The 26,129-nt window shown below is 42.3% G+C and overlaps 1 protein-coding gene across 4 annotated transcripts in view; it reads right to left on the reverse strand.

Annotated features, from left to right (window-relative positions):
• Positions 1-13,946: 13,946 nt before the first annotated feature.
• SH3GLB1 (SH3 domain containing GRB2 like, endophilin B1) overlaps positions 13,947-26,129 on the reverse strand; it is a 33,982-nt gene continuing 21,799 nt past the window's right edge. For all 4 annotated transcript variants that reach the window (XM_073357160.1, XM_073357162.1, XM_073357161.1 and 1 more), the window contains 4 exons: positions 23,467-23,556; positions 22,805-22,905; positions 18,148-18,379; positions 13,947-14,425 (listed from right to left, as the gene is read on the reverse strand). In XM_073357160.1, the coding sequence (XP_073213261.1) occupies positions 14,318-14,425; positions 18,148-18,379; positions 22,805-22,905; positions 23,467-23,556 (531 nt within the window). In that variant the 3' untranslated portion in view covers positions 13,947-14,317. The remainder of the gene's footprint in view (positions 14,426-18,147; positions 18,380-22,804; positions 22,906-23,466; positions 23,557-26,129) is intronic.

The raw sequence follows: 26,129 nt of genomic DNA on the forward strand, positions 1-26,129 counted from the left end.
TTCATGGTTTCCAATCTAATTCCTGGTTTTCGTCATTTTTAAATTTTCTGAAACTTGCATCTTTTAAAAACTAAAGTTTGGAATCAAAAATGTCCTCACTGAGGAACAGCAAATGGCCTTACTCTGGAGGAATTAGGTTCATAAATCAAATCTTAAGCCAAGAGCATTTGAAAATCACATTCTGAGCATGTGCAGGGTTGTTTTTGTTTTTGTTTTGGTTTTGTTAAATTCATTAAGGCCCTAATCCTGCGATGGGTTCCATGGGATCCAAGCCCCAGTGAAGTCAAAAAGGCTCTGTGCAGACTGCATTGAAGGATCAGGACTTGTGTGTACATTCTCAGAACAACATGCTGTGTGTGTGTGTATGGGGTTAAGTTAGCTTTCAGTGAGCCAGTCAGTCACCTAGGGCCATATTTCTTCTCTCTCTTTCTCTCTCTCTCTCTTTTGTAGTGTAGGAAATGCCATAATAGAAAGTGTTTAATTATGTCCCTTGAACATTATTTTAACACATCAGGAAATTTTAAAGTCAGGTGTGTACATACAACCATAACTCTTGCCTGTATGTATGTGTGCATTCTGATACTGTCGAATGACATGAACACATCCTATTTCTCAAATACAATGTATTCTCCAATTTTTATTCAAAGCCTTAAGATTCAGACTTTCATGTCAGAAGGGACCATCACAATCATCTAGTCTGACCTCCTGCACATTGCAGACCACAGAACCTCACCCACTCTTGCAACAGATCCCTAATGAGTTAAAGACTTCAAGTTACAGAGAATCCACCACTCACACTACTTTAAACTTTCAAGTGTGCCCCATGCTGCAGCAGGAAGCAAAAAACTCCTAGTGTCTCTGCCAATCAGATTTACGGGGAAATTCCTTCCCGACTCCAAATATGCGTTGTCTTACAGTACAGTAGTACACAATGCCCCATGATACTGAGAAGAGTCAGTACATATCAATTATATGAAAACAGTACACTACACTTATCTAGGACTTTTCCAAATACAAACAGAGTAATACTTAAGGTTCTCCAGCACCTCTAGGGGTTTGGAATCAAATTAAAATTCTTCCAGTGATTACAATGTTCTCAATGGTGCTTCATTAATATGTATTTGAATAATATAAAGGCATGTAATTGAAGGCTATCATCTCCCAGAAGGGAACAGAATTAAGCACAGCCTTAACTTTCATTGTTCATGTCAGCAAATGCCATTCTCTGGAGACTGCATGGTTAACTCAGGCCCTAATCCTGCAATCATTTCCCTGTGAGCAGAGCCTCAGCTTCACAGGGGCTGAGCACAACTACACTGGGGCTGAGTTAACAGCTTACATGCAATTATTAATAGCTCTTGCGTCCAGCATGACAGAGGGAAATAGTGTTTAAATTACAGTTCACACCAAATTTATTCTTATTTATCTGTACAGTCCACCAGGCTCATTTCCCTACAAGAAACAGAACGTAGAAAAATGAAAATAAGGTGTATAAATTGTCAAAACAAAAACAACCAACATCGTCTCATAGTACCGCAGTGTCCCAATTCTCTTTCACGGTACCAGGCACTAACATTCGGTCATGCGATGTCCCATCTGAAATATCTGAAAGAGAGAGAGAGAGAGATTTTCCCTCCACCACACTCAGGGGTTTGTTTAACTGAAGATCTGGAGAATGTGTTCATGGGACCACACTGGAGCCAAACTGTGGTACTGCACATGCTGGATTTCTTGTTTTGTACAGACTGCCTGGCTCTCTTTTCTACATCACTATGTATCAGCCAGTTTGCTATGGGAAGTACTTTTTAAACCAATACTATAAAGGACCCTCCCAGGAACATACCCTGTTGCCAGTCCTGAAGGCTTCTCTTTCCAGAGCTGACAGCAAAAACCATCCAGACAATCTGAATTGCCTGGCATGAGTCAGCTTCTTGTGTAACTGGGTTCCACACAATCTGAAATTACACCCTGAACTGCTAACCACTGCAGAGCACAGAGCATTAGCGTTATGTGGAGTACTCGGTGTCTCCACGCATTTGGAAGAAGGGGAGCTGAACTCTGCAGCTTCCAGAACAGTTCCAATAATGTACCTTGTAATAATCCAACCTGAAAATAAAGACATGCAGAACTGTGGCGAGGTCCATATTAGAGTGGAAAGCTCAAAGCCCAGTGACAAACTCTAGATGAAAAAGGCACTTAGCTTCTTTCAAAAATGTGCCTTAATAGATTTAGGAGCCAAGTACCAACTGACTCTCAGTGGGACTTGTGATCCTAAATCCTTTAGGGGCTTTTTGAAAATGTCCCCTGTAACTGAGAAACCAAGAGCAGCAATGGATCCAATATGACCCTGATGCAAGGACCTCTCTTTGCAAATGGAAGAGAACCCCTACCCCAAAAAGGAGCTAACACAGCCTTTCCCCATGTCTCCAAATGTTTTCCTTTACAGGCATCACTTCAGCCTGATCTGGAATGAGTCTCACCACACACCTTATCTCAGCTAGGCAATGAGAAACAGACACTGCTACAGAATCTTAATTCTGTGAAAAGCTGGGGAAGAGCTAAGTATCAGCAACCTAATGACTCTGCAGCTCAGAATCTGTCTGCAACAGCTCAGTGCACCACTAAACAGGACAGGTGACAAGACAGAATTGAGTTGGAACCCACATGTGAGTCTGGAGAGCAGAGGAGCAGTTAATCATAAGTAGGGCCCTATCAAATTCCCGGCCATGAAAAATGCATCACAGACCATGAAATCTCCCACCAAGAAATCTGTTCTTTTGTGTGCTTTTACCCTATACTATACAGATTTCATGGGGGAGACCAGTGTTTCTCAAATTGGGGGTCCTGAAGAAAAGGGAGTTGCAGGGGGGTCATAAGGTTATTTTAAGGGGGTCTAGTAGAGCAGGCTTCTTCTATACCTGCCCCACCAGGTAGTAGGTGTTTCTGGTTGCTGTACCTGCATTACAGTAGCAGCCCTCAAGGACATAAGAACAGCCATACTGGGTCAGAACAATGGTTCATCTAGCCCAGTAACCAGTGGCCAATGCCAGGTGCCCCAGAGGGAATTAACAGAACAGGTATCATCAAGTGACCCATCCCCTGTTGCCCATTCGCAGCTTCTGGCAAACAAAGGCTAGAGACACTTCAGAGGATGATTTTGCATCCCTGCCCATCCTGGCTAATAGTCATTGATGGACCTATCCTCCATGAACCTATCTAGTTCTTTTTTGAACCCTATTATAGTCTTGGTCTTCACAACATCTTCTGGCAAAGAGTTCCACAGGTTGACTGTGTGTTGTTTATTTTCTTTTGTTTATTTTAAATCTGCTTCCTCTTAATTAATTAAGGATATGTCTACACTGCAATTAGACACTCAGGGCTGGCCTGTGCCAGCTGACTTGGTCTTGTGGGGCTTGGGCTAAGGGGCTGTTTAATTGCAATGTAGATGTTCATGTTTGGGCTGCAGTCTGAACTCTGGAATCCTCCCATCTCCCGAGAGACCAGTGGACAGCAATATGCACCAATTGTTCATATACTGCCTATCCAGAATAAGGCCCCTCGGAAACAAAGTCCTTGCCTTCAACTTCAGAGCTTTCTTATGCTATAATGCACACAAGCTTCTGAGGGAGCTTTGTAATTTTACATAGGTCAACTAACTCCCACTGCAAAACCCAGCATGGAGACATCATGTGAATATAAGACTCTCCCTGAAATTTTATATCCCTAAACCAGTACATGGATGCACTCAACTCTATATATAGATTTTTAATATGTGACAGATTTAAATGATATTCTCTTTTAATTAATCCATCATCATACAATTTGGTAGCATTCGTTTGTATTAACTGTTTCAGAAGGCCTTATGAGTAAGAACAAAAATGGGACTAAATACAAATTGTGACTTGGGGCTGCAAATAAAGTCACCAAAAGCTGCAACCCTACTAGGTTCCCTACAGGCTAGTTTAGTGCATTGCTGAGGCAGAGGTAGCTATTTTTCCTGTAAGAGCAGAATGATGAGCAAATTAACCAATATTTTTTATTTCTGGGTCATACAATTGTTGGTAAAATCAGAAGTGTGATCATAATTGTTCTGTTTGTCTTGCATTCAGCAGAGAAACAGTTAAATAGTCTTCCAAGTGGGACAGCTAGAAGAGAACAGTATAGAAAACTACTGAATGCCCTAACACTTAAACAATGGGCATGTTTGCCAAAAGCATCATTATGGAAACCACCTCCCTCTCACCATGGAGAAGTCTGCTTCAGTGACCCACTCCAAAAGAAATGTAGGTTTGGCAAATATATCGATGCATGAACTATTATTTTAGCTAGTTATGTGTTTCCAGGAGAAGCCAAGGTTGGGCCTGATCACTTCAATAGGATTGTACCTTTTCTCCAAGGCAGGATATCACTTATATTAAAATTTTAGGATCAGGTTTTAAAATTAGTTATTTTAACAGTTTGAAAGATAGCTTCAGGCCAAAAACATCATGGAAGAACAAGAGCTTGGGGGAAGAAGTGAATTTTTCCCCTCTGAAATAAATCATACAACCCTCTCCAAAAATCTTAGTTTATTGCAGCGTAGGCAGTAGCCGAATATTGTGACAGACACAGCATGTGCCTACAGCCTTTGAACCGTAAGAAAGGAAATGCCCATTCTGATCCTCTTACTCTAAAAGATGTGGTACATCATCATATGAGCCAGGATGACAACCCAGACACATGATCCCTCTACAGTTTTTTTCCTCTCCCCTGGCGTGACTGTAGTCAGGGCTCTATATATTCCATGATTCTGTGGCTGTGAAGCATTTGCCAAAGATTTGTGCTCCACAATCAAAACACTTAAATTAAAAAGAAAAACAAGGGAGGGGGTGGTAGAGGTGTTCAGCTGAATGGCTGTAAAAATCTAAAGATACTAATTGAACGCAAATGAACGCAATGTCATGTGCCTGATTCTGCAGAGAGCCTGAAACAATAGCTCAGGTCAGAATCAAATGGGGGTGGGGGTTTGAAACCTAAATGCAACAAATGAAGCATTAAAAATAATTACTTCAGGACATTCAAGTTGGTGCTTCGTTTAACCTCTGTTTTCTTAAATATAAATGAAGCTTCATATTTTCCAGTCTGCTACAGAATCTGATAACCCTGCTCCAGAATCTCGGTTCGGCTTGCTGCAGAGTACACAGCACTATGACTATGTTGATTGATATGGTACAAGCCCCCTGATAGTATTAATCCAAATACAACTATTAAACAGGCCACTATGTATGTATTATTCAGTGGCGGAAGTATGCACACCCACATAGGCCAGCACACAAAGTACTGATCCCTAAGTACCTATGCCCCTTGTATAGAGTAAATGCAGAATGCATTCTGCATCACCACCAAAATTAAATTAACCAATCAGAGAATTAACAAAAGTAGTAAAACTAAATTGCTCTACCGAGTCAGAAATACAGCCTCAGTCAGAGTTTCTCCCTCCTCACCCCCAGTAGCGTTCTCAAGTTTGGTTGCTAGAATTTAACTAGTATCCAAAATACCAAAAGTTGTTAGTGTTCCGAGAGAGCTTTACAAGGCAGTGGTAATGCTGCTACTGGACCCTACCAGTAAAGTAGTATCCTTTGTTCTGTGACCGTGGTTTTCAACCTGGGGTCCACAGACTACATCTAAGGGGTCTGAGAAAGGCGACTATGAAAATAGTTTCAGATCCCAGAAAAGGCATTCAAAAGTATGTGAATACCCCCACCTACAGGTCAAAACCCGGAAGTGTTGTCTTTACCATAGAAGCCCACAGTTCAGCGCTCTTTCTCATGCTGCATTAAATGCCATGTGCAACATTTATAGTTGAATTCTGTTTAGACAGTTTTCAGTCTGACTTCCATGGTAGGGGCCTGCAGACCACAGGTTGAATTTCCAAAAGGGTCCACACCATTTGAAATTTTTTAAGGGTCTGCAAATGAAAAAAGGTTGAAAACCACTGTCCTATGAAGTAGAACATTAATGGAGGACCAACAGATTTCTAACGTAAAGGACAGTGCGAACAAGGCTTACCTTGGAAGGAGGAAAAGTGAACAATGAGAGCCACATAGAAGTATCAGAGAAACAAAATGGAAGTTGCAATGGAAAACAAGGTTTTGTACCCATAGGTACATGGTCCAAGATAAGCTAGTCCTTAAACAAAAGTTGTCTCTCTAAAGTGCTTACCAGACATAGGGTAATCCACTGTTTAGCAACAGGCTTCCAAAAGAAGATGCCAGTTATTTAAAAATAGATGATGTGTTTCCACATTACAATACTGGTCCCAAATGTTTGGAAATTTTCAGTGAGTTTGATTTTTGCCTGGTTATGGCCAAGAGTATGGCCTCAATTTACTGAAGCATCTCAGAAGCACATCCCACATAGAACTTCTGCTCAGAAAGCCTGGTGGGGTGCATTTACTTAGGACTAATGTACAGCTGAAGTGTTTAGACAGTGTTTTCCTGTGGCACAGGTCTATTGTACCTACATCCTAATTAGAATGCATAGCATAAAAAACTAATATAATTGGCTGAGAGATGAATAATGCTTCATAAAATACCTCAATAGTACAAGTTTATGTGTGTTCTATTATTCATGTGAAAATAAAGAAAGAACGAACTACAAAATTATTTCAGCTTCCTCACATATCAGTCTGGCATTAAATACTGCTTATACATTATTATAGAAATATATATGGTCCTCATGGTTCATTTCAGTATTGAATTATTCATTTGGGTCATTGCTAATCACACCTTAGTTTGACAATTCATTTATTATGCCTTTATTACATCAAATGTGTCAAACCAAGAACGTGAAGGAAGATGGAAACGCACAACTAAATTTAGAAACCTGATAGATCTCCGGCTCTCCCTCCACTAACCTCAACTAGTGGGGCTTTACTGTCGGACACCCCACCCCTGCATCCCATGGGAATGTTCATACTGAGGCTACTTCTGACTGAGCACATTTTTCTCAGGATGATCAAATGGTCAGAAGGTCAAAGATAATGGACTACTGTGAAATGAAGCTATAGGATTCAGCAAGACTTCTAGAGAACAAGAAGGTAGCAATCTTTTCAGAACTGGTGTTTATGCAGCATATAGGCTCTGTCTACACTGGCGTCTGGATACACGTCCACACATCTGTATATTCCCCCTGACAAGTGTCCAAACATGCTGTGCTAGCCACGGCTATACACTTTGTACCTGGGTATATCCACATCCACGCTGTCTTCTTTGGTACACAAGGTTAGCGTTAGCATTTCAGGGGTGGTATCCCCAGGTTCAGTGAGTCACAGGAGACGTCCTAGGATCTGCCTTGCTGGGTATTGCAGGAGCCTTCACAAATCTGGCAATGGCAGCTCCCACTAACCCCTCTCTCCTGTCCAACTTGGAAGACATGAAACAAGTAATCAATTATGTGGTTCTGCTCCTGCCCTTCTTGCTGGACAAATGTGTGTATATTGCAGTCTGCGACAATTGAGAATCCTGCGTCAAATCTCTCTCACAAGCCAGAGGCAGGTGACTGGGACGGTGACTGACCCACCAATGCCCTATGACACAGAGATGCAAGGAGAGGGCCCATGTTGTGACTGTAAGTGAGCTGTAGCTCACGAAAGCTTATGCTCAAATAAATTTGTTAGTTTCTAAGGTGCCACAAGTACTCCTTTTCTTTTTTGGTACATCCATGATGGACTGCTGCTTCTGGACCACAAAAACCAGCAGAGTGTGGTGGGGCCACAGTCTTCAAAACCTGGAATGACCACCAGTGACTCCGGAACTTCAGAATGAAGCAGCAGACATTCCTGGACCTCTGTGAGGAGCCAGCCCCAACCCTAGAGCAGCAGAACACATGGTTCCAGAGATGCATACTGGTGCAGCAGCAGGTGGTTATTGCCCTCTGGAAGCTGGCAATGCCAGATAGCTACCAGTCAGTCACAAAACACTTTGGGATAGGGAAATCCACTGTCAGGCTCATGGTAATGCAGATTTGCGAAACTATCAACACTCATCTACCCATGGGTAGCTGCCAAAGTTATGGAAATTATTGCTGGTTTCCAGACAATGGTGTTTCTCTGAAAACATCCACTCAATGTGCAGTGGCAATCAAAAAAGCAAACAGAATGCCAGGAATTATTAAGAAAGGGATAGATAATAAGATAGAAAATATCATATTGCCTCTATATAAATCCATGGTACACTCACATCTTGAATACTGCGTGCAGATGTGGTCGCCCCATCTCAAAAACAGATATATTTGATTTGGAAAAGGTTCAGAAAAGGACAAAAAAAATTATTAGGGATATGGAATGGCTTCCATACGAGGAGAGAGTAATAAAACTGAACTGTTCACCTTGGAAAAGAGATGACTAAGGGGGATGTGATAGGGGTCTATAAAGTCCTGACTGGTGTGGAGAAAGTAAATAAGGAAGTGTTATTTACTCCTTCTCATAACACAAGAACTAGGGGCCACCAAATGAAGTTAATAAGCAGCAGCTTTAAAACAAACAAAAGGAAATATTTCTTCACACAACACAGAGTCAACCTGTGGAACTCCTTGCCAGAGGATGTTGTGAAGGCCAAGACTATAACAGGGTTCAAAAAAAAAAAACTAGATAAAATTCATGGAGGATAGGTCCATCAATGGCTATTAGCCAGGATGGGCAGGGCTGGTGTCCCTAACCTGTTTGCCAGAAGCTGGGAATGGGCCACAGGGGTGGATCACTTGATAACCTGTTCTGTTCATTCCCTCTGGGGCACCTGGCATTGGCCACTGTCGGAAGATAGGATACTGGGCTAGATGGACTTTTGGTCTAATCCAGAATGGCTGTTCTTACGTTCTTAAGATGCATGGAGGCTATCAATGGCACTCCCCCCCACACCCCCCCGTACTTTGTCCACCAAAAGTGAGGGAGTACATCAGTCAGAAAGGGTCCTCATTCAAGCTCTAGTGGACCACAAAGACAGGTTCATTAACAGTGACAGACACACAGGCAGGGTTCATGACACCAGGGTGCTGAGGAGATTGGAACTGTACTTGAAGTGGAAGGAAAGGACTTTATTTCCCCAGAAATTATATGTTTCTGTACCCAGGATCATGCTGTGGGACCCCGTCTAACCACTCCTATCCTGGCTAACGAAACCCTACCCCGACATCAACAACCTGGCAAAAATTAGAATACAACTTCACACTAAGCAGCTTCAGGATAGGAGTGGAACTCATCTTGGGATGGCAGAAGGCTCATTGGTGATCCTGACACACCTGATTGGATTCCAGTGTGGCCAATGCCATTCCCATTATTGTGGCATGCTGTGCATTTTGTAACATGAGAGACTGAAGGTGAATACTTTGGGACAGAGTGGGCACAGGACAGGACATGTGCACGATGGCACAGTTACATCACTGTTTTTCCTGTTCTGTTTTGTCAAATGCAGAGGGAAGTTTATCCACCCTTTCTTCTCCCAGACTCCCGTTAACAAAGTTAACTTATTTCCATGCACATTGTACTTTCAGCACGTCTCCAGCTTATTTATATTCACATATCTAGATGGGGGTCAGGGTGGACTGACTGGAAGTTCTGGGAGGGACAGATAGGACCTTGCACTTCTCTGTCCTGGGCAATTACACCACTTAAGGCACAGACTGGTGGGGCCCAAACCAAAGCGGGAGACGGGACAAAAATGTACCCTCTTATAGCCCAAATGAAGGGTCTGCACACAAGTAAAGGAAACAGACTTCTATTGAAACTAGTGCATGTAGCATAACTCTGAACATTAAAAAGAAACAAACAAATCAGACTCCCTGAAGTACATTAAAACTTCACTGCCTATGACCCAGTCTCCTTGGCCTTGACCTCCCTTCCCCCTGGACAAGGAGGGGGTGGGGAACAGCTGTGGAAAACATTTGAGGTGAGGGGCAGGGGACATAAAGAAGGGCATCTCCAGCATGGCATTCGGGGGGACAGACGTGTGTCCGTCAGGCACAGTCTCAGGCTCATCCCTCTGCTGCACTGTCACAGATCTCCCCCATGAGGGGTTCTGGGTACTTGTGCAGGGTGTTGTGCCTGGAGTCCTGAGGCCACGCCCCCATCATGGAGGTTGGGGAGGGGAGTCCTCCACCGTAGCAGCACAGTGGGCAGCAGATGCAGGAGGTGGTGCCAGCTCTCAGATACTGGCAGCAGCTATTGTGGCAAGCAGGACCCAAATCTGTTCCACCACCACTTGTAACAGGGACTACAACAGGACATGCTCCTGGGTCCTTTGGGGCAAGCTCCCATTCCTTGAACCACAAGTCCTGCTCCAGGAACTGGACCATTAATCCCTCCTGCCTTTGAAAAAACATTCCTCCCACTCTACAGTCTGTTGCTTCCACTCCATAGCTCTTCGCTCCCATTCCCTCAAACTGCTCTGAGCTTTCCCTGTCGAGCCCAGGGAGCAGGTCCTCAAGTAACTTTCTCCATCTGGCCCTACTGTCCCTGCACAGAACAGGTGCAGTCTCCTCAGCCAAACGTCCTGCAACTACAATCTCAAGAGCAGCGCTATACTTTATCTTTCCTCTGAAAGCGGGTATGAAACCCTCCCACAACTTTGCGGTGGAAGGCCAAGATATGGGCACTTTACAGCATCTGAGGAATGCCATTGTTTCATTCAGATGTCTTTTACAGACCGAGAAAGGAGCACCTTCTGAAAATGGTAGGTAGCATGAACTAATGGTTTTTAAAAGTGTAATGCCTTGAAAGTGTGTGATTGGGTTGGTGGGGGGCATTTATTTCAGGGACAACATTAAGAGTTCTCCATTTTTTCCTCTTCAGACTGGCTAGCTGTTGGAGAACATAGTTTTGGAAGTACCAGTCTGGAGGGTTTGTGGGGGGTGGGGCATGGGGGAAAGAGAGAAGGTGGCTTAACTGTTCTGAGGTGGGGATCCAGCAATCTATGCGAAAGAGAAGTTTGTACAACTTTTCAACTCTTTACATAATTGCTTAATAGAGAGGCTTTGGAAGCCAAGAAGGTAGACCAAGCCCAATTACACTGCTGTTGAATCTTAAGAACTAGCTGGAGTTTCTGCTGCACCAAACGTTTGCCAACATATGCTCACAGAACTGGGAGATAATTCAAATGGAAAGAGACTATAGTCTAAGCTAGCAGACAGAACTTGCATAGAAGCGAGAGTGAACCACTTCAAGTGCTCACCTGTTCCCAAACTAGTCCCTGCAACACCAGGAAATGCAACCCCTGCGTCCAGAGAACAGCAGTTGTCTCTTGGCGACCACTGGGAGCTGTGGGGTGGGGGAACATGCCCCTTGGACATATATCTATATAGACACTGGCTTCTGTACACAGGTCACTCACATGTTTATGCCAGAACTCCCCTACCGTCTGCATCTAAACCCCAGAAACACAGACTTCAAGGCATGTACAGGGAGGGGGGAGGCTTCCAATCATGCATGGAGTCCCAGAGAAAGAGGAAGCATGTTGCCCAGGAGAGCCAGGTTTTAACTTACCAGAGTTGGGTTCTGGATCCTACTGAGTCTCAGGGTCCTTCTCCGACTCCTCAGGAGAGGCTTGCTGAACTGGCTCCTCCAGGTAGAGGTGTGGAATAACATGCTCCTCTCCTTCTCCATAGTTCCTGCTGCCTCCACGACCTTGCCTCCATTAGCATCCCACCAGATGACAAAGCCAGCAGGGTTGAGGAGGGGGTCATCCATCACCTCCAGCTCAGTACTTGGAGCTTGGGAGAGCACCTGGTTCAGCTCCTTGAAGAAGGGATATGTTGCAGGACCCCTTCCACAGTAACTGCCGGAGTTTTTTGACCTCTATTACTGGAGCCTCGAGTGCTTTATCCAGTCCTGGCCCTGGGCCACGGTGCAGTGAATGCCCACTTGCACTAACTCTCCAGAACTTCCCGGTACAGGTGTAAGTTCCTGGTGTTGTGGGAGAGGCCGTGGAGGATGGTGAACTTCAATCACAGATTTAGCAGCATCCGAGCATGCTCAGCTGACCAGGCAGCTGCTCTTGCATATTCCGTGTGTGTATATATGTGTGTGCGTGTGATGAACCTTTGTAGATTTGGTTAGAGAGTCAGGCAAGAAAGTGCAATGCATTGTGGGAAAGGGGCTAGAAGACTAATTAATTCAGTGCATATACCTTACCCTCATCCACACTACATAGTGGCATGGGTAGGGGGCCATGCCACACCACACTCCAAGGCATGATCATACCCACACCCCTCAGGAGTGCTAGCGTTCTTGCCTTGTACATGCCTGGAAGCCTGTGTTTCTGCGGTTTAGGTGCAGATGGAAGCAGGGTTCTGCCACAAACACGTAAGGGGACATGTGTCCAGAAGCCAGTGTAGACATAAATTATAGGTATGTCTAAGAAACATATTCCACACAATATTGAGTGTTTTATTCAAAGGAAGGTCTAAATGGTAACTCTAGTTCCGAACTGTAACACTGAAAGAGCTGTTCATTGTGGCTCCCCTTGGCCACAGTAATAACATTCTAGGAAGTAAGAGTGGGCAGGAGCAGGAAAAGCTGATGCCACCAGAAGGTATACGTATAAGACACAGCAGGTGGCAAGATGCAAGAAGGTTGAGCCCTTCAATGTGACTGGGGCACTTTTCACCTTTGTTGGGTCAACTGTCAGTCACAAGCCCACTCCAAAGGAGTTCAGCATAAAAATCAAGGAGATCAGCGGTCAAGAAAATTAAGGGGGCACCAGGGGCTGTTTCTGCAAATTAATTCTTAGCTTAATTGCAGTGAAGTTGTGTTCTGCTTCTGAACAAGCGTTAATGTCTGTGCATTCCTCCCAACCTCCCCTTCTGTTCAGAGTGCACCAAGTCACCTTTAGTGATACAATGGTAACTGTTTGGCAGAGTCTTATTACCTAGAAAAACAAAACAGATGCAGCTCCGTTTTTACCTCTGCTCTTAAAAATAAATAAATAATAAGATGGAGTTCAACTGTTTGGCTATCTATTCTAGCCCATCACAGTTGTGTTAGGCCCTCGGAAGATCTCTTGCATGTTCCGACAAGTTCTGGGTTTCCTTTTCATATACATTGTTAAGAGTTAGTTTTGATCATCTCCAGACATTTTATCTACTTTCACTATTTAATAAATGACATTGCATTAGATCCCCATTATCCTTTTCAAGAGCAAGGCTGCTCTGTGGCAGCAATATGTTGGTGCATCTCAATAAGATGCAACTGACAACTTACTGAAAATTCAATTAAGTCCTTTGATTAGTTTGAAGTTAGTATTAATAAACACGAAGCGCGAGAGTAAATTAGTGAATTGCCCACCTTTGCCTATATGTGACCTTGAACTTAAAACCACATCTGATGCAAAATGCATTCGTTACATGAAAGGGACAATTAAAAATAGCATAAATTGACACTGACTTGTGTTCTGGGGTCAATGTCATCAGTGGAAGTTATGGTTAAATCATTGGGTCATTTTCTTCTCCCAAGACCTCAGTACTATCCTCTCTTACTTATAGCGAATGCAAACAGATGAACGCAAGTAAAATTGCAAACATTTATGATGCATCCTGTGACATTTATACTCAATGGAATGAATATCTAGAATTTTCCTGGTGCTTGGCTGTTTCTTTGAGTAGACTGCAGTAAGCCAGTTGGAAAGTTTGGGTTGGTTCATGTGTTTGCTTTATTAAAGCTTTGGCATGAGGGAAAAACAAAAACACCAAATAAATAAAAAAATAAAAATAAAACCTTGGCTTTTCAACTAGGAACTCAATTTATTTTAAAATTTATTTTAATTTTATCATTAATTGTTAACCACAAATGTCAACAAGTTCCTATTCAATATGCCATGTTGGAGAACTAGAGACAAATATAGTTTCATTTTTAAAGTGTTAACACCTGGTTTTTGGCTATTCACTATGCTGAGCAAATAACTGGAGTCAGACTGATATCAATTCACAATAAATTTATTTTGTGTGAGGAAAGCAGCTTGCCATTAATGAAAAATTCAGTAGAAAACAGTGCCTCCTGCTTTCAGTCTAGATTACTCAAAAGTAGAAGCTTGGTATTAGTGAAAACTTCAGTAGAAACAATTCTGTAGGAAACATTCTTGGCACATGAAATAAAAGCTTTAAACACAAATTAAGTCTGAACAGAGTATTTACCATGCAACAATACTGGCAGAAGAGCCAGTTTCTGATGACTGGTATTCTTATCCCTTAAGACAATATCATGGAAGACACTTAAACCTGCTTTATATAAAGTTAATTGTATATAAATATGGTGTCACCATAACTGGCAGTCTTTATTCAAGCCAGCCATTTAGTTTAGCAGTTCTAAGTAAGTAATAGGCACTTTGCCCTTCTGATTCCCCCTTTCACCCATCAGCCAGTCTGAATCCATACCAGGGACACTGTACACTGTGATCACCTAAAAACAAAAATACACCATTAACATTTGACCTAGAATAAATATTCCTGACAATAAAAAACAACCTATATGCACTTGAAAACTTATGTTCCATCTGTCTTCTCTTTTCCAGACTAAACAAACCCAATTTATTTTTCAATCTTTCCTTTCCTCCTTTCTAAACCTTTAATCATTTTTGTTATTGTCTGAACTTTCTTCAGTTTGTCCATATCCTCCCATAAATGTGGCACCAGAAACTGGACAATACTCCAGTTGAGGCCTTATCAGTGGTAAGCAGAGTGGTAGAATTATTTATCATGCATGCTAACAACACTTCTGCTAATATATCCCAGAATGATGTTTGCTCTTTTTGCAACAGCGTTACTTTGTTAACCCATATTTAGTTTGTGATCCATGAAAACCTCCAGAACCTTTTCTGCATTCCTCCTTTCTACGCAGTCATTTCCCATTTTGTATTTGTGCAACTGCTTATTCCTTCCTAAGTGTAGTACTTTGAATTAGTCCTTACTGAATTTCATCCTATTTAATTCAGACCATTTATCCAGTTTGTCCAGATCATTTTGAATTCTAATCTGGTTATCCAAGGCGCTTGCAACCCTGCTCAGCTTTCAATTTATAAGTGTGCTCTCTATGGCATTATCCAAATAATTTATGAAGATATTCAACAGAACTGGACCCAGAACAGATCCCTGAAGGACCCCTCTCGATATGCCCTTCGAGCTCGACTGTGAGCCATTGATAACTACTGAGTATGGTTTTCCAGCCAGTTGTGTACCTACTTATAGTACAGGGGACGGCAAACTATGGCCCGCGGCTGGATCTGGCCCATCAGGACTTTCAATCTGGCCCACGGGATTGCCAGCCCTGCGGTGCAACAGGGCTAAGGCAGGCTCCCTGCCTGCCCTGGCCCCGCGCCGCTCCCAGAAGCGACCGGCACCACATCCCTGCGGCCTCTAGGGAAGGGGAGCGCAGGAAACCCCGGCCAATGGGAGCTTCAGGGGTGGTGCCCACAGGTGAGGGCAGCATGCAGCAGAGCCACCTGCCCTACCCCACCCTAGGAGCCATTGCCGGATATGCTGGCCACTTCCGGGAACGGCGCGGGGCCAGGGCAGGCAGGCAGCCTGCCTTAGGTAAGAGGAGCTGGGCCGGAGCCTGCACACCAACCCCCTGCGTGAGCCCCCTCCTGCATGCTGCACTCCCTTCCACACCCCAACCCCATATTCATGGCCCTACATAAAATTTCCCCACCCAGATGTGGCCCTCGGGCCAAAAAGTTTGCCCATCCCTGTTATAGTAGGTTCATGTAGGCTATATTTCTCTAGCTTATGAGAGGACTATGAGACAGTATCAAAAGCTTTACTAAAGTAGATGACATCTGCTACCTCCCCCATCCACAAGTCTTATTACACTGTCAAAGGAGGATATTAGGTTGATTTGCATGATTTGTTCTTGACAAATCCATTTTATTATAGGTGCTTACAAATTGTTTATTTGCTCCATTATCTTTGTGTGTAGTGAAGTTAAACTCACTGGTCTGTAATTCCCCTTTTAATACATAAGTATTTTATTTGCCCTTATCCAGTCCTCTGACTCTCTCCCATCCTTCACAAGTTCTCAAAGATAATAGCTAATGGCTCAGAGATCTCTTCTGCTAGCTCCTTAAGTATCCTAGGATGTACTTCATCAGTCCCTGCTGACTTGAAGACTTCTAACTTGTCTAAAGGCATGTCTACACTTAAAACACTGCAACGGTGCAGCTTCATCAACACAGCTCTAGTGCTTGAACGAAGTCACTAAGCCAACGGGAGAGAGCTCTCCCATCAGCATAGTTAGTCCACTTCCCCAAGAGGAGAAGCTCGCCTGCCGATATAGCACTGTCTACATGGGAGGTTACATCAGTATAACTACATTGCTCTGGGGTGTGGATTTTTCACTGATATAGGTCCATACTGTAGACCAGACCTAAGTAATTCTTACCTTGTTCATTTCCTATTTAACCTGATATCCTATTTCATTTACATTGATGGTCTTTATGTTTGTCTGATGACTACTAACTTTTTTGGTGAAAAAACAACAAAAAAGGCATTTAGTACTTCAGCCATTGCTGAGTTTTCTGTTATTGTCTTTCCCCTCCTCATTGAGTAATGGGCCTACCTTGTCCCTCATCTTCCTCTTGCTTCACATGTATTTGTAAAATGCTTTTTTGTTACCCTTTATATACCTACCTAATTTAATCTCATTTTGTTCCTTAGCTTTTCTAACTTTGTCCCTACATTCTTGTGGGGTTTTTTTGTATTCATCCTTTGTAAGTTTCCACTATTTATATGGCTCTTTTCGAGTTCCAGGTCATTGAAGATTAATTGGTTAAGCCAGGATGGCCTCTTACCATACTTCCTATCTTACCTACACATTGATATTGCTTGCTCTCATGCCGTTAATAATGTCTTTTTAAAAAGCTGCCAACTCTCAAACTGCCTCCCCACATAGACTTGTTTCCCTTTGGATTTTACCTACCAATTCTCTGAGTTTGCCATCTTGAAGTCCATTGTCTTTATTCTGCTGTTTTCCCCTCTTACCATTCCCTAGAATCATGAACTATCATTTCATGATCACTTTCACCCAAGTTGTCTTCCACCTTCAGATTCTCAATGAATTACTCCTCGTTTGTCAGAATCGAACCCATAATAGCCTCTGACCTAGTTCCATTCTCCACCTTCTGTAATAAAAAGTCTCCAATGCATTCCCAAGAAGTTGTTGGATAATCTGTGCCCTGCTGCATTAATATCCCAGCCTATAATGCTAATTAGCACTTTCTAATAGATTTTATTGTCAAATAAAAGCCTAATAGTGCCATTTCTTTCCAGGTTCTCTGTTGAAATCAAGTTTTTGTGCTTGTGCACTCATCCTTGCGTGTAACCTAAGCAGAATTTAATGACTCAGTGATTACAATGGTAACACCAATGGGTACTAATGGAGGGAGGTACTATATAACATGAAAAGGGATGGCAGAATTGAACCCCAACTGCTTAACTCATAAGATAACACCTACTGTGCCTGCCTCACAGAAGTTATCCCCATTTTATGATATTTGGATATGCAAGTACCGGGCACTTCAGTGACAGTGAAATTCTGATACATTAGATCAGTGGGTCTCAACCAGGGGTACGTATACCCCTAGGGGTACACAGAGGTCTTCCAGGGGATACGTCAACCCAACTAGATGTTTGCCTAGTTTTACAACAGGCTACAGAAAAAGCAACAGCTAAGTCAGTACAAACTAAAATTTCATACACACAATGACTTGTTTATACTGCTCTATATACTGTACACTGAAATGAAAGTACAATAGTTATATTCCAATTGATTTATTTTATAATTATATGGTAAAAATGAGACCATAAGCAATTTTTCAGTAATAGTGTGCTGTGACACTTTTGTATTTTTGTGTCGGATTTTGTAAGCAAGTAGGATTTTAAGTGAAGTGAAACCTGGGGTATGCAAGACAAATCAGACTCCTAAAAGGGTACAGTAGTCTGGAAAGGTTGAAAGCTACTGCATTAGGTTACACGGAGAGGTTTATAGCTTCCACTCCAGAATACTTACATCACTATTTCTATGTTGAATACATAATTTACCTAAAATAGTATTTAAGACATTTAAACTTGTTAGTCATGAGTATACTGGTTTTAAATTACTATGCTATTTAGAAAAAAACCTCTTACCTCATCTGCAAGAAGGGATAGTTCACTGCTGTTTGCAGCATCATAATCATAGAGAACTCTGGCTTTCCTGCTGCCACTTGATGCTTTCAGTTCACTGAAGCCTGAAGTATTTACGGAATTGCTTACTGAAGGCAATGAAGCAGAGCCAGAAGCCAAGACTGAGGAAGCAGAAACACTTGGTGCTGGGGTCGAGGAAGACTGATTATTGTTAGAGAGGAAGGTAGATGGAAAGCTGTGGAGAAACAAGATGACCACTGACTGAATTATTTCAACACACATGCAAGCAAGTCTTCATCACTATAGTAAGAGTTTCAACTATATGACCCTGTGACCTTTCCTACCAACTGTCTAACCGGCACTACACATTGTGAGAGCTTATTACTTCCTTGAAGTCTGAAGTGTAGTTCTCTTCATGCCAGTTGTATCTGTCAACACCCCAAATGGGAATCACCTTTGATTCATGGATTTCACAAGCAGAACCATTATAGCTGATACAGCTAGCTACTAAGCATTATTCATAAATGATAGGTTTTATCAGTTTCACAAACAAAACATCCAGCTATTGGACATGAACAGGAATACTTACAACTCGGGCAATTCCTCTGACAAGAGAATATATTGCCCATTAAAAACACACACACACCCACCCACCACCCCCGCACCCCCCCCACAGGAAGCCATTGTTGTGCAAATCCCACTTTCACTCTGCCCCACACCTTCCCATACAGTCTATGTACAAAGTGTTCCAGCCACTCTTGCTCAGACATCTTGCTGCGGATCCCCAGTCCCCCCCCCCACAATCAGTCCTCCTACACAGGCTGGAAACCCCACTGGTGCTACCCCTTTCACTCTCCCGATGTGGGGAAGAGACTTCACCCTACCCTGCCTACTTTATTTCACAACAGAATAGCATTAATGGGATTTCAAGTAAAATTAAGAGCTGGGGTCTTACCATGAGCAAGCTGGAACTTGCATTTACTGGCTGCAAACCCCAGAGTAACTACATACCCAAACAAGAACATAATTTCATCTCCTCAATCAAGATAGAAAATAAGCTAGGGCATCTGCCCTTCTTGCTTGGCAGCCTGCTTCTGCAGAAAGTCTGGCTGTTGCCTGTATCTGACAGCACTCCAGTGGTCACTCAGCTAGTACACAAGCCCAGTGGTCTACATATCCTCCAGCTATGCCTCATCTATTTAGAAATGTACGGCCCTATCCAGTGTGAAAAGTGCAACTCAAGAAACTGTCCTGTCACGCTCCATGACTAGTACAATGGAGACTTCCTTGTCCAAGATATATAGCAGGAAGGACAGGAATTGGTTTAACCACCACTATAGTTTTAAGTCATGTAGATTACTCCTGTGGTAGTTCTGCGCCAAAAAAAATTTAAAATCCTTCAAATTTTATTTGTCAATAAATAAATGTGGCTCTAGCATGAGGAGCACAGGCCATTGGCTGCACTGAGGTGGGATATCACCCTGAAGCCCCCACCTTCCCTGGTACTGGGACTTGGCAGTACAGCTGCACCTGATCCTGACGCAGTGCAAGGGCTGGGCCTGCCTCAGAAACACCCCAGGGCCCTGCCCCTCTGCACCAGGTGTGGGTGGACAGGCTTAGCCCAACAGGATCTAAGTCTGGAGGACTTCATGTGGAGGGATCCAGGTGTGTGGTGAGAGTTTCTGTGCGGGGCAATCTGGGTGCAGGCGGCTCAGTGGGAGATCTGGATGTACAGGGGCTCATGGGTGGGGGAGGGGAGGAAGGTTCCAGGTGAAGGAGCAAGGGGACTCTGCAGGGGATCCGCAGGGGGGTTTGGGTGTAGGGAAAAGGGGCTCTACAGGAGTGGGTCTGAGTGTGGAGGGCTCAGTGGAGTGGGGCTTGATGTCCAGGTGCAGCTAGTTGTGGTTCAGTGGGGTGGGGGTCCAGGTGTAGGGGGCTCGTCAGAAGGGTCTGGGGGTAGGGCTTCTCAGGGTGAATGTTCAATGGGCCTGCTTAACAGGGGAGCCCCAGCTGCTGCCGAGGGGATGCTGCATGCTGGGCTCCTGCTTCCCCTATCCCCTTGTCTTCTCCAGCTCCTTCCCCCTCACTCCCACATTCCTCTCCCCTTGCCCTATTCCATCCTCTCTTCCTTCCCCACTGCTTCTTCACCTCACCCCCTTCCCTCATTTCCCCCACCCTCCTCTTACCCAGCCCCACCGCAGGCATTCATTGTTGCACAAAAAACAGGAAGGCTCCTAGCACATAGAAGGGGAGCATAACTAGCACTGGGATCCAGGAAGCAGCGTTCAGCCCCCAAAAACTGTACCCATGGTAGTCAGTTCTCAGTGGCTTCCCTTTGCTTCCCTGCCGTTTTCTGCAAAATCCCCACAAGAGTAGCAGATGCAAGTTTCATAGGGCAGTTTGCGAGACTTTTCAGCCATAGACTGAGCATCGGCAGGATTATGGAGATAGAGTTAAGGCCAAGTTTCAAGACCACACTGACATAGTTCCAAGAACATAGGCAGTTTGTAAAAACATGCTAAAAATAAAAGCACTTTTACATGCCTAGGCAAAGAAATTAGTTAAGAGGAACAATCTTCTTTAGGTTAAAACTACTATGTTTAAAGCAAGTCCTATTTGCTTTCTATAGATTATCAACCTAGTTCTTGAAGTCTGTACTCTTGTCATTTGCTGATACTCAGAACAGTCTTCCAAAAACACTTCATTTGACTTATCATAACAATTTAAGATATCGAGAAATCCATGCCCTTATTCTCATGTAGCTTCTCTTCAACTTTTGATTCTGCAGTATGTGTTGTATACAAGTTACTTAATTTATACGAGTGTACCATCTTTCATGGAGGCTCTCAATGTGTTTTACAGATATTATACCTCTTCACTTGTTCATAACTAGCACTTTATAAGTGGAAGAAATGAGGCAAAGGGCTTAAGTGACAAGGTAGTGATAAGTCAAGAAAAGACCCCGGAGTATTAAGTTTTTCCTGCTATAGCTACTACACTCTCCCTCTCATTAAGGCAAAGCTTATGCATTCCTTATCTATATAGAGAAATAGAATGCCTCATATAGTAGAGCCTCAGAGTTATGAATACCTCGGGAATGTAGGTTGTTCGTAACTGAACAAAACATTATGGTTCTTTCAAAAGTTTACAACTGTAAATTGACTTAATACAGTTTGAAAACTTTACTATGCAGAAGAAAAATTCTGCTTTTAACCATCTTAATTTAAATGAAACAAGAACAGAAAGTTTCCTTACCTTGTCAAATCTTTAACGTTCCTTTTTTTTTAAAAAAAAAAAAAGTTTACATTTAACAGTACTGTAGTGTATTTGCTTTTTTTGGTCTCTGCTGCTGCTGCCTGATTGCGTACTTCCAGTTCCAAATGAGATGTGTGGTTGACTAGACAGTTTGTAACTAAGATTCTACTGTATGTATGTTTTGGGCTTGTTGATTTAGAAGCCCCCATACAACATATGCATTTAGAATCCAACAACATAACAAAACTTATAAATGAGTTAGTGCAAATTATAACACTGCTTCAAATTTTAAAAGATACTAGTTTCAAATGCCAGTTATTTCTAGATTTGTTTTGATAAGGCAAGTCAATGGTAAAATGGTAAAATTCAGTTACCACCACCATCCCAAAAAAAAAAAAATTTCCAGCCACTGGGCACATGTTAGAATGTGTTTCAGCAGGTATGCTAAGAGTTCTAGATAAAGCAGCTTATAATTTACAAGTGGCTGCAAAAGAGAATCTTTTCTTCTAGTAAAGAAGTGGTTGTTAATAGAAATTATCCAATTAGGGCTTGTCTACACCTTGAAATACTCCAAAATAGCTATTCCCGAATAATTATAAACCTCCACATGGACACCGATTCCAGAAAGCTTGCTCTCCATTTAATAAAGGGGTCTGGCATACACCATAGTTTCAGAAAAATTCTGATTGGGACAAAGGGTTTGAAAGAGGGAGCTGTAGGGAATGTATAGAATCTATCAGCATACAGTACGATTCTTTAAAGCATTTTAGAATACAGAGCACATCAAATTAAAGAGTCTTTTAGGCAATAGATGGTTTCTTCCACTTGCTTTTTAAAAAAAGCTTAAGCTATCCAGACTCTAGGCAAGTAGTCTACCTACTCAGTTGCTACTATTAATTTCCCCACCAAGCTTCTCGTATTATGAAATATATTTCTCCCCATAGTATATTGCTTTACTGGTAATCTGCTCTAACTTTGGAGAACACCCCTGTTCTCAAATCATCTTAAGGTCTTGCATGTCAACACTTCTTGACAGCTGTTTGCTAGCATGAATCACCACCAACACAGTAGAATAATTAGCAGTATACTGCTAGGAATCCTCTAGATCTCTACCAGAAGTGATCACGTTAATTATAGACTCCGCAAAGTCTCCGTCTCGCTTTATGCTTCACAGCATTGGCTCCATCTACAGGTTTGGGATTTTTGCTCCACTGGTGCAACATCAACATCACCACCTTCGTTACACTGGTACAAACCCTGTTTTGCACCAGTGCAGCACATCTGCATTAGAGGTTTGCAGCACTATCACTACATTAATGTAGTTCCAACAGTGCAAGTTTTCCTACCTCTAAACAAGTCCTTACACAAAGCTGTAACTATAACAAAGCTTTTGCAGTTTTGTTACCTTCCAAGTTGTTTCTGGAGGTCCAACATATATTGGTAACATTGTGCATAATAGGTCATCTGAGCTTCAACAAAATCATTCAGACAGCGAAGATGATGTGCCTATAATATAATGAAGGTTTCAAATTTTTAGTGCATATGAAGAATACTATACCTACATTAAAAAGGCTGGCTTGGTAGCTTAGCATCAGTGGCAACTCTGAACTGGGGAAGGGACGGGGGACGACACAAATTCAGGACCCAGACTCACAAGATAATTGGGATGTTAGTGCTCTAGAAACAACATTTTCAGGCCTGAGAGATAGGATACTTGTATGATGCCCACCATTCTTAATTCTCTGCCCAATTAAAGAGTTACTGTAATATACAGTAATTTTGTAATGTGTAGCCTCAACACAGGGTGGGTCTGGTGGTGGTGGGGATCACAGCAGCTTAGAGGAAAGTAAGACCACCCTTTGGGCGCCTAGGGCCCTGGGGAGACCAGAGTTAAGTTAGCTGGACCGTAACTACAGCTTAGAAGTTGAGATTCAAATGGGTATGTATTGTGCAACACATTTTAAGGTGTTAAGGAAAATTAGCATTTTAAAAGTTTTTCCAAGCAACTTCCTGTAGTTATTTTAGAGGGTCTCAATTTTATTCATTTTCTTCATTTTAGATACTCACATGTGTACTGCTGATGCCTTCCAGCAGCAGTCTGGTAATCTCTGCTTGACGGTCAAATTCACTCTGAGTTATTCGTACTTCCTGTTCAGACTGAAGAGTATAAACTTATTAGAAGTTTGTACAGCACAGCTTAAAACACTGATTACAGTTTCTATGGGAAGGCCATGACCCTATAAACACAGACAGGTGCTTAACTTTATGCATCTAAGTGGTTCCATGGACTTCAATGGGACCATTCCTATGCATGCAGTAAAGCACATGTTTAGGTGTTTGCAGGATTAGGGCCCAATTTTGCTTTCGCGCTCTACAATACTAAATAGATTACAGCTACTTAGTGTTTTCAAATAGTTGCAAATATCAGACTTTTTGGCAAAATTTTAACAGAATATTTTATTAGTCACCAAGCTTTATGTTTGATCTACCTATCCAGATCTATGGGTGCCTCAAAATTAAGATCTTGAAGGAGAAAATGAAATTTAGATTTAGTCCCACAGTCTGATGTTTTAACCTCTCTTCTAGACTAGAAAATGAATTAGGTCACCAACAGCAGAACATCTTTAAGACTTCATATATAACACTAATATTTATTTTTACAAATCTTTCAAATTCCTGGATTGCTCTCATGCTGCCAGTTAGCCTACAATTATTAGCAATTTTAGAACAAGTCTAAAATGATCTAGTAACAATAGAGGGCCTCATTTAAAACACAAGAACAAGTCATTCTGAATTCCATGCTGTTCTGAGCAACCAATACCACCCAAATTGCACAGGACTTTTTACCGAAGTCTATATTTCTGCTTATTCTACTATGGATAGTTCCATGGGAACACAAAAGTGATTCATTCAAAGGAATATGCACAGAAGAATTATGGAACTAAAATGTTTCTGGGTTAAGTTTTTACAGCCACTTTTGAAATTGCTTGAAAGACAATGAAAAAGCTGTGGAGAATGAAGTATACAGTGATATTTAGCACACAAGCTAATTCATATTAACTTTCCAAACTTTGTGCAGAGTGTACCAAATGGACAGCATGGGTCCACTAGAACTTGTTCTGTCAGAAGTCTTTCAGGACAAGCTAGCTTACTCCTCCCTCTCCCCCCAAAAACAAGCAGTTTTACTTTCAGAGAAAATGGCAGAGAGACATTTACTATAAATTCTTATGCCTGAAGTGTTGACGCTTATTGCTTCAGAAGTCAGGACTTCACCAGCACAATGAACTCATGGCCTGCCATTCGGAAAGAGCTGGGTAAGAACAGGAAGGAAAATAAGAGGGTTTGTGTGTGTTTTGCTTTGGTGTTTGTGTTTTGTTTTTTTTTGCAGGGGAGAGGCGGGAAGATTGAAAAACGAAAAAAAGGAAGAGTTCCATTTCCTGCTTTTGCACTCTACACATAGCTTCCCACTGGATGGGAAAACTAGTAAACTGTCTTGAGTTATTACAAAAGTTATTTTTTGGTACTTCAACTTGCAGTAAATTTCAGGTGATTGTTTTTAAACACATGCAGATATGAAGCTGTAGCAAGGCTGATAATTTGCCCTCTGCAGTGTTTCATTAAAGTATCTACTTTAACGATAGCAGAGAAAATAAAGCAGATTCCTTCCCATACCAAGTCGATAAGAGACAAAATAAGAAGTTATACAACTGTGTGTTAAACAGGTGCACACTGAATTAGTCCACCAGACAGAAGGGCCTTTGGAAGCGCTACTGCTTTAAAGTCAAGCTTACTTGCTATATGCAGAGAGTTCCTTGAATTGGCGGTTGCGATGGCATGCTCCAAGATCTCTAGTTTCCTGATCTTCCCACGCATTGCCTCATCCCCTTTTTCCACTGCTGCTGATTCAAGTGTAGCATTATGGCATACCATTTATATCCCTGGGGTAAAACTTGTATACATGCACAACTGACATTCTGAGTTCACGCAACTTGTAACCTTATCACCCCTGTTTTTGAGAAGGGTTAAGGAAAGAGCCTTGAAATGTAAATCTAGGCTACCCTGTCCCCCAGTGTACAACTGCAACCAGAGTCAGTGAAACCTCCTGTTTGAATAGGAAGTAGCAGGCGACTGGCGCTGTCTTGCCATGAAGAGCCCTTGATGTGATACCTGCTCTCCACCTCAGTTCAGACCATGGATTTGTAAGCCTTCTAGGCTGAAAAGCTTATTATAGATAACCAGTTGACTCAGAGTATAGTGCGTCCAGTGCAGGCCACACTTCAAAAAAGAAGGTTAATTGCAAAGAATGCAGAAGAGCTACAAGACTAATTCAAGGTCTGGAAATCATGCCTTGCAGTAAGAGACCAAAGAAGTTCAGTCTATTTAAGTTCACTCTAGAGAAAGTTAAGGGTGACAATCACCATCTACACATGCCTACCTAAATGGGAAAGATTTGACAGACTAAGCTAGTAGAAGCAGGCATAACTAGATCCAATGGTTAGAAACTGAAGCGAGACCAATGCAAACTTGAAATAAATCACAAATTTTATTTTATTTTTTTTTTTAAAGGCAACTATATCCATAAGATTAGTAGTTCTCGTGGTTAAGTGATTCTCCATCATCTAGAGTCTTAAAAGCAACACTGGAGATCTATTTCTAATGATAAGCTATTTCAAAACAGAAGTTACGGTTTGATTCAGAGATTAGTTTATGAATCAGACTCCCCTCCATCC

The sequence above is a fragment of the Lepidochelys kempii genome, chromosome 8, assembly GCF_965140285.1.
Source record: "Lepidochelys kempii isolate rLepKem1 chromosome 8, rLepKem1.hap1, whole genome shotgun sequence".
Classification (NCBI taxonomy): Eukaryota; Metazoa; Chordata; order Testudines; family Cheloniidae; genus Lepidochelys; species Lepidochelys kempii.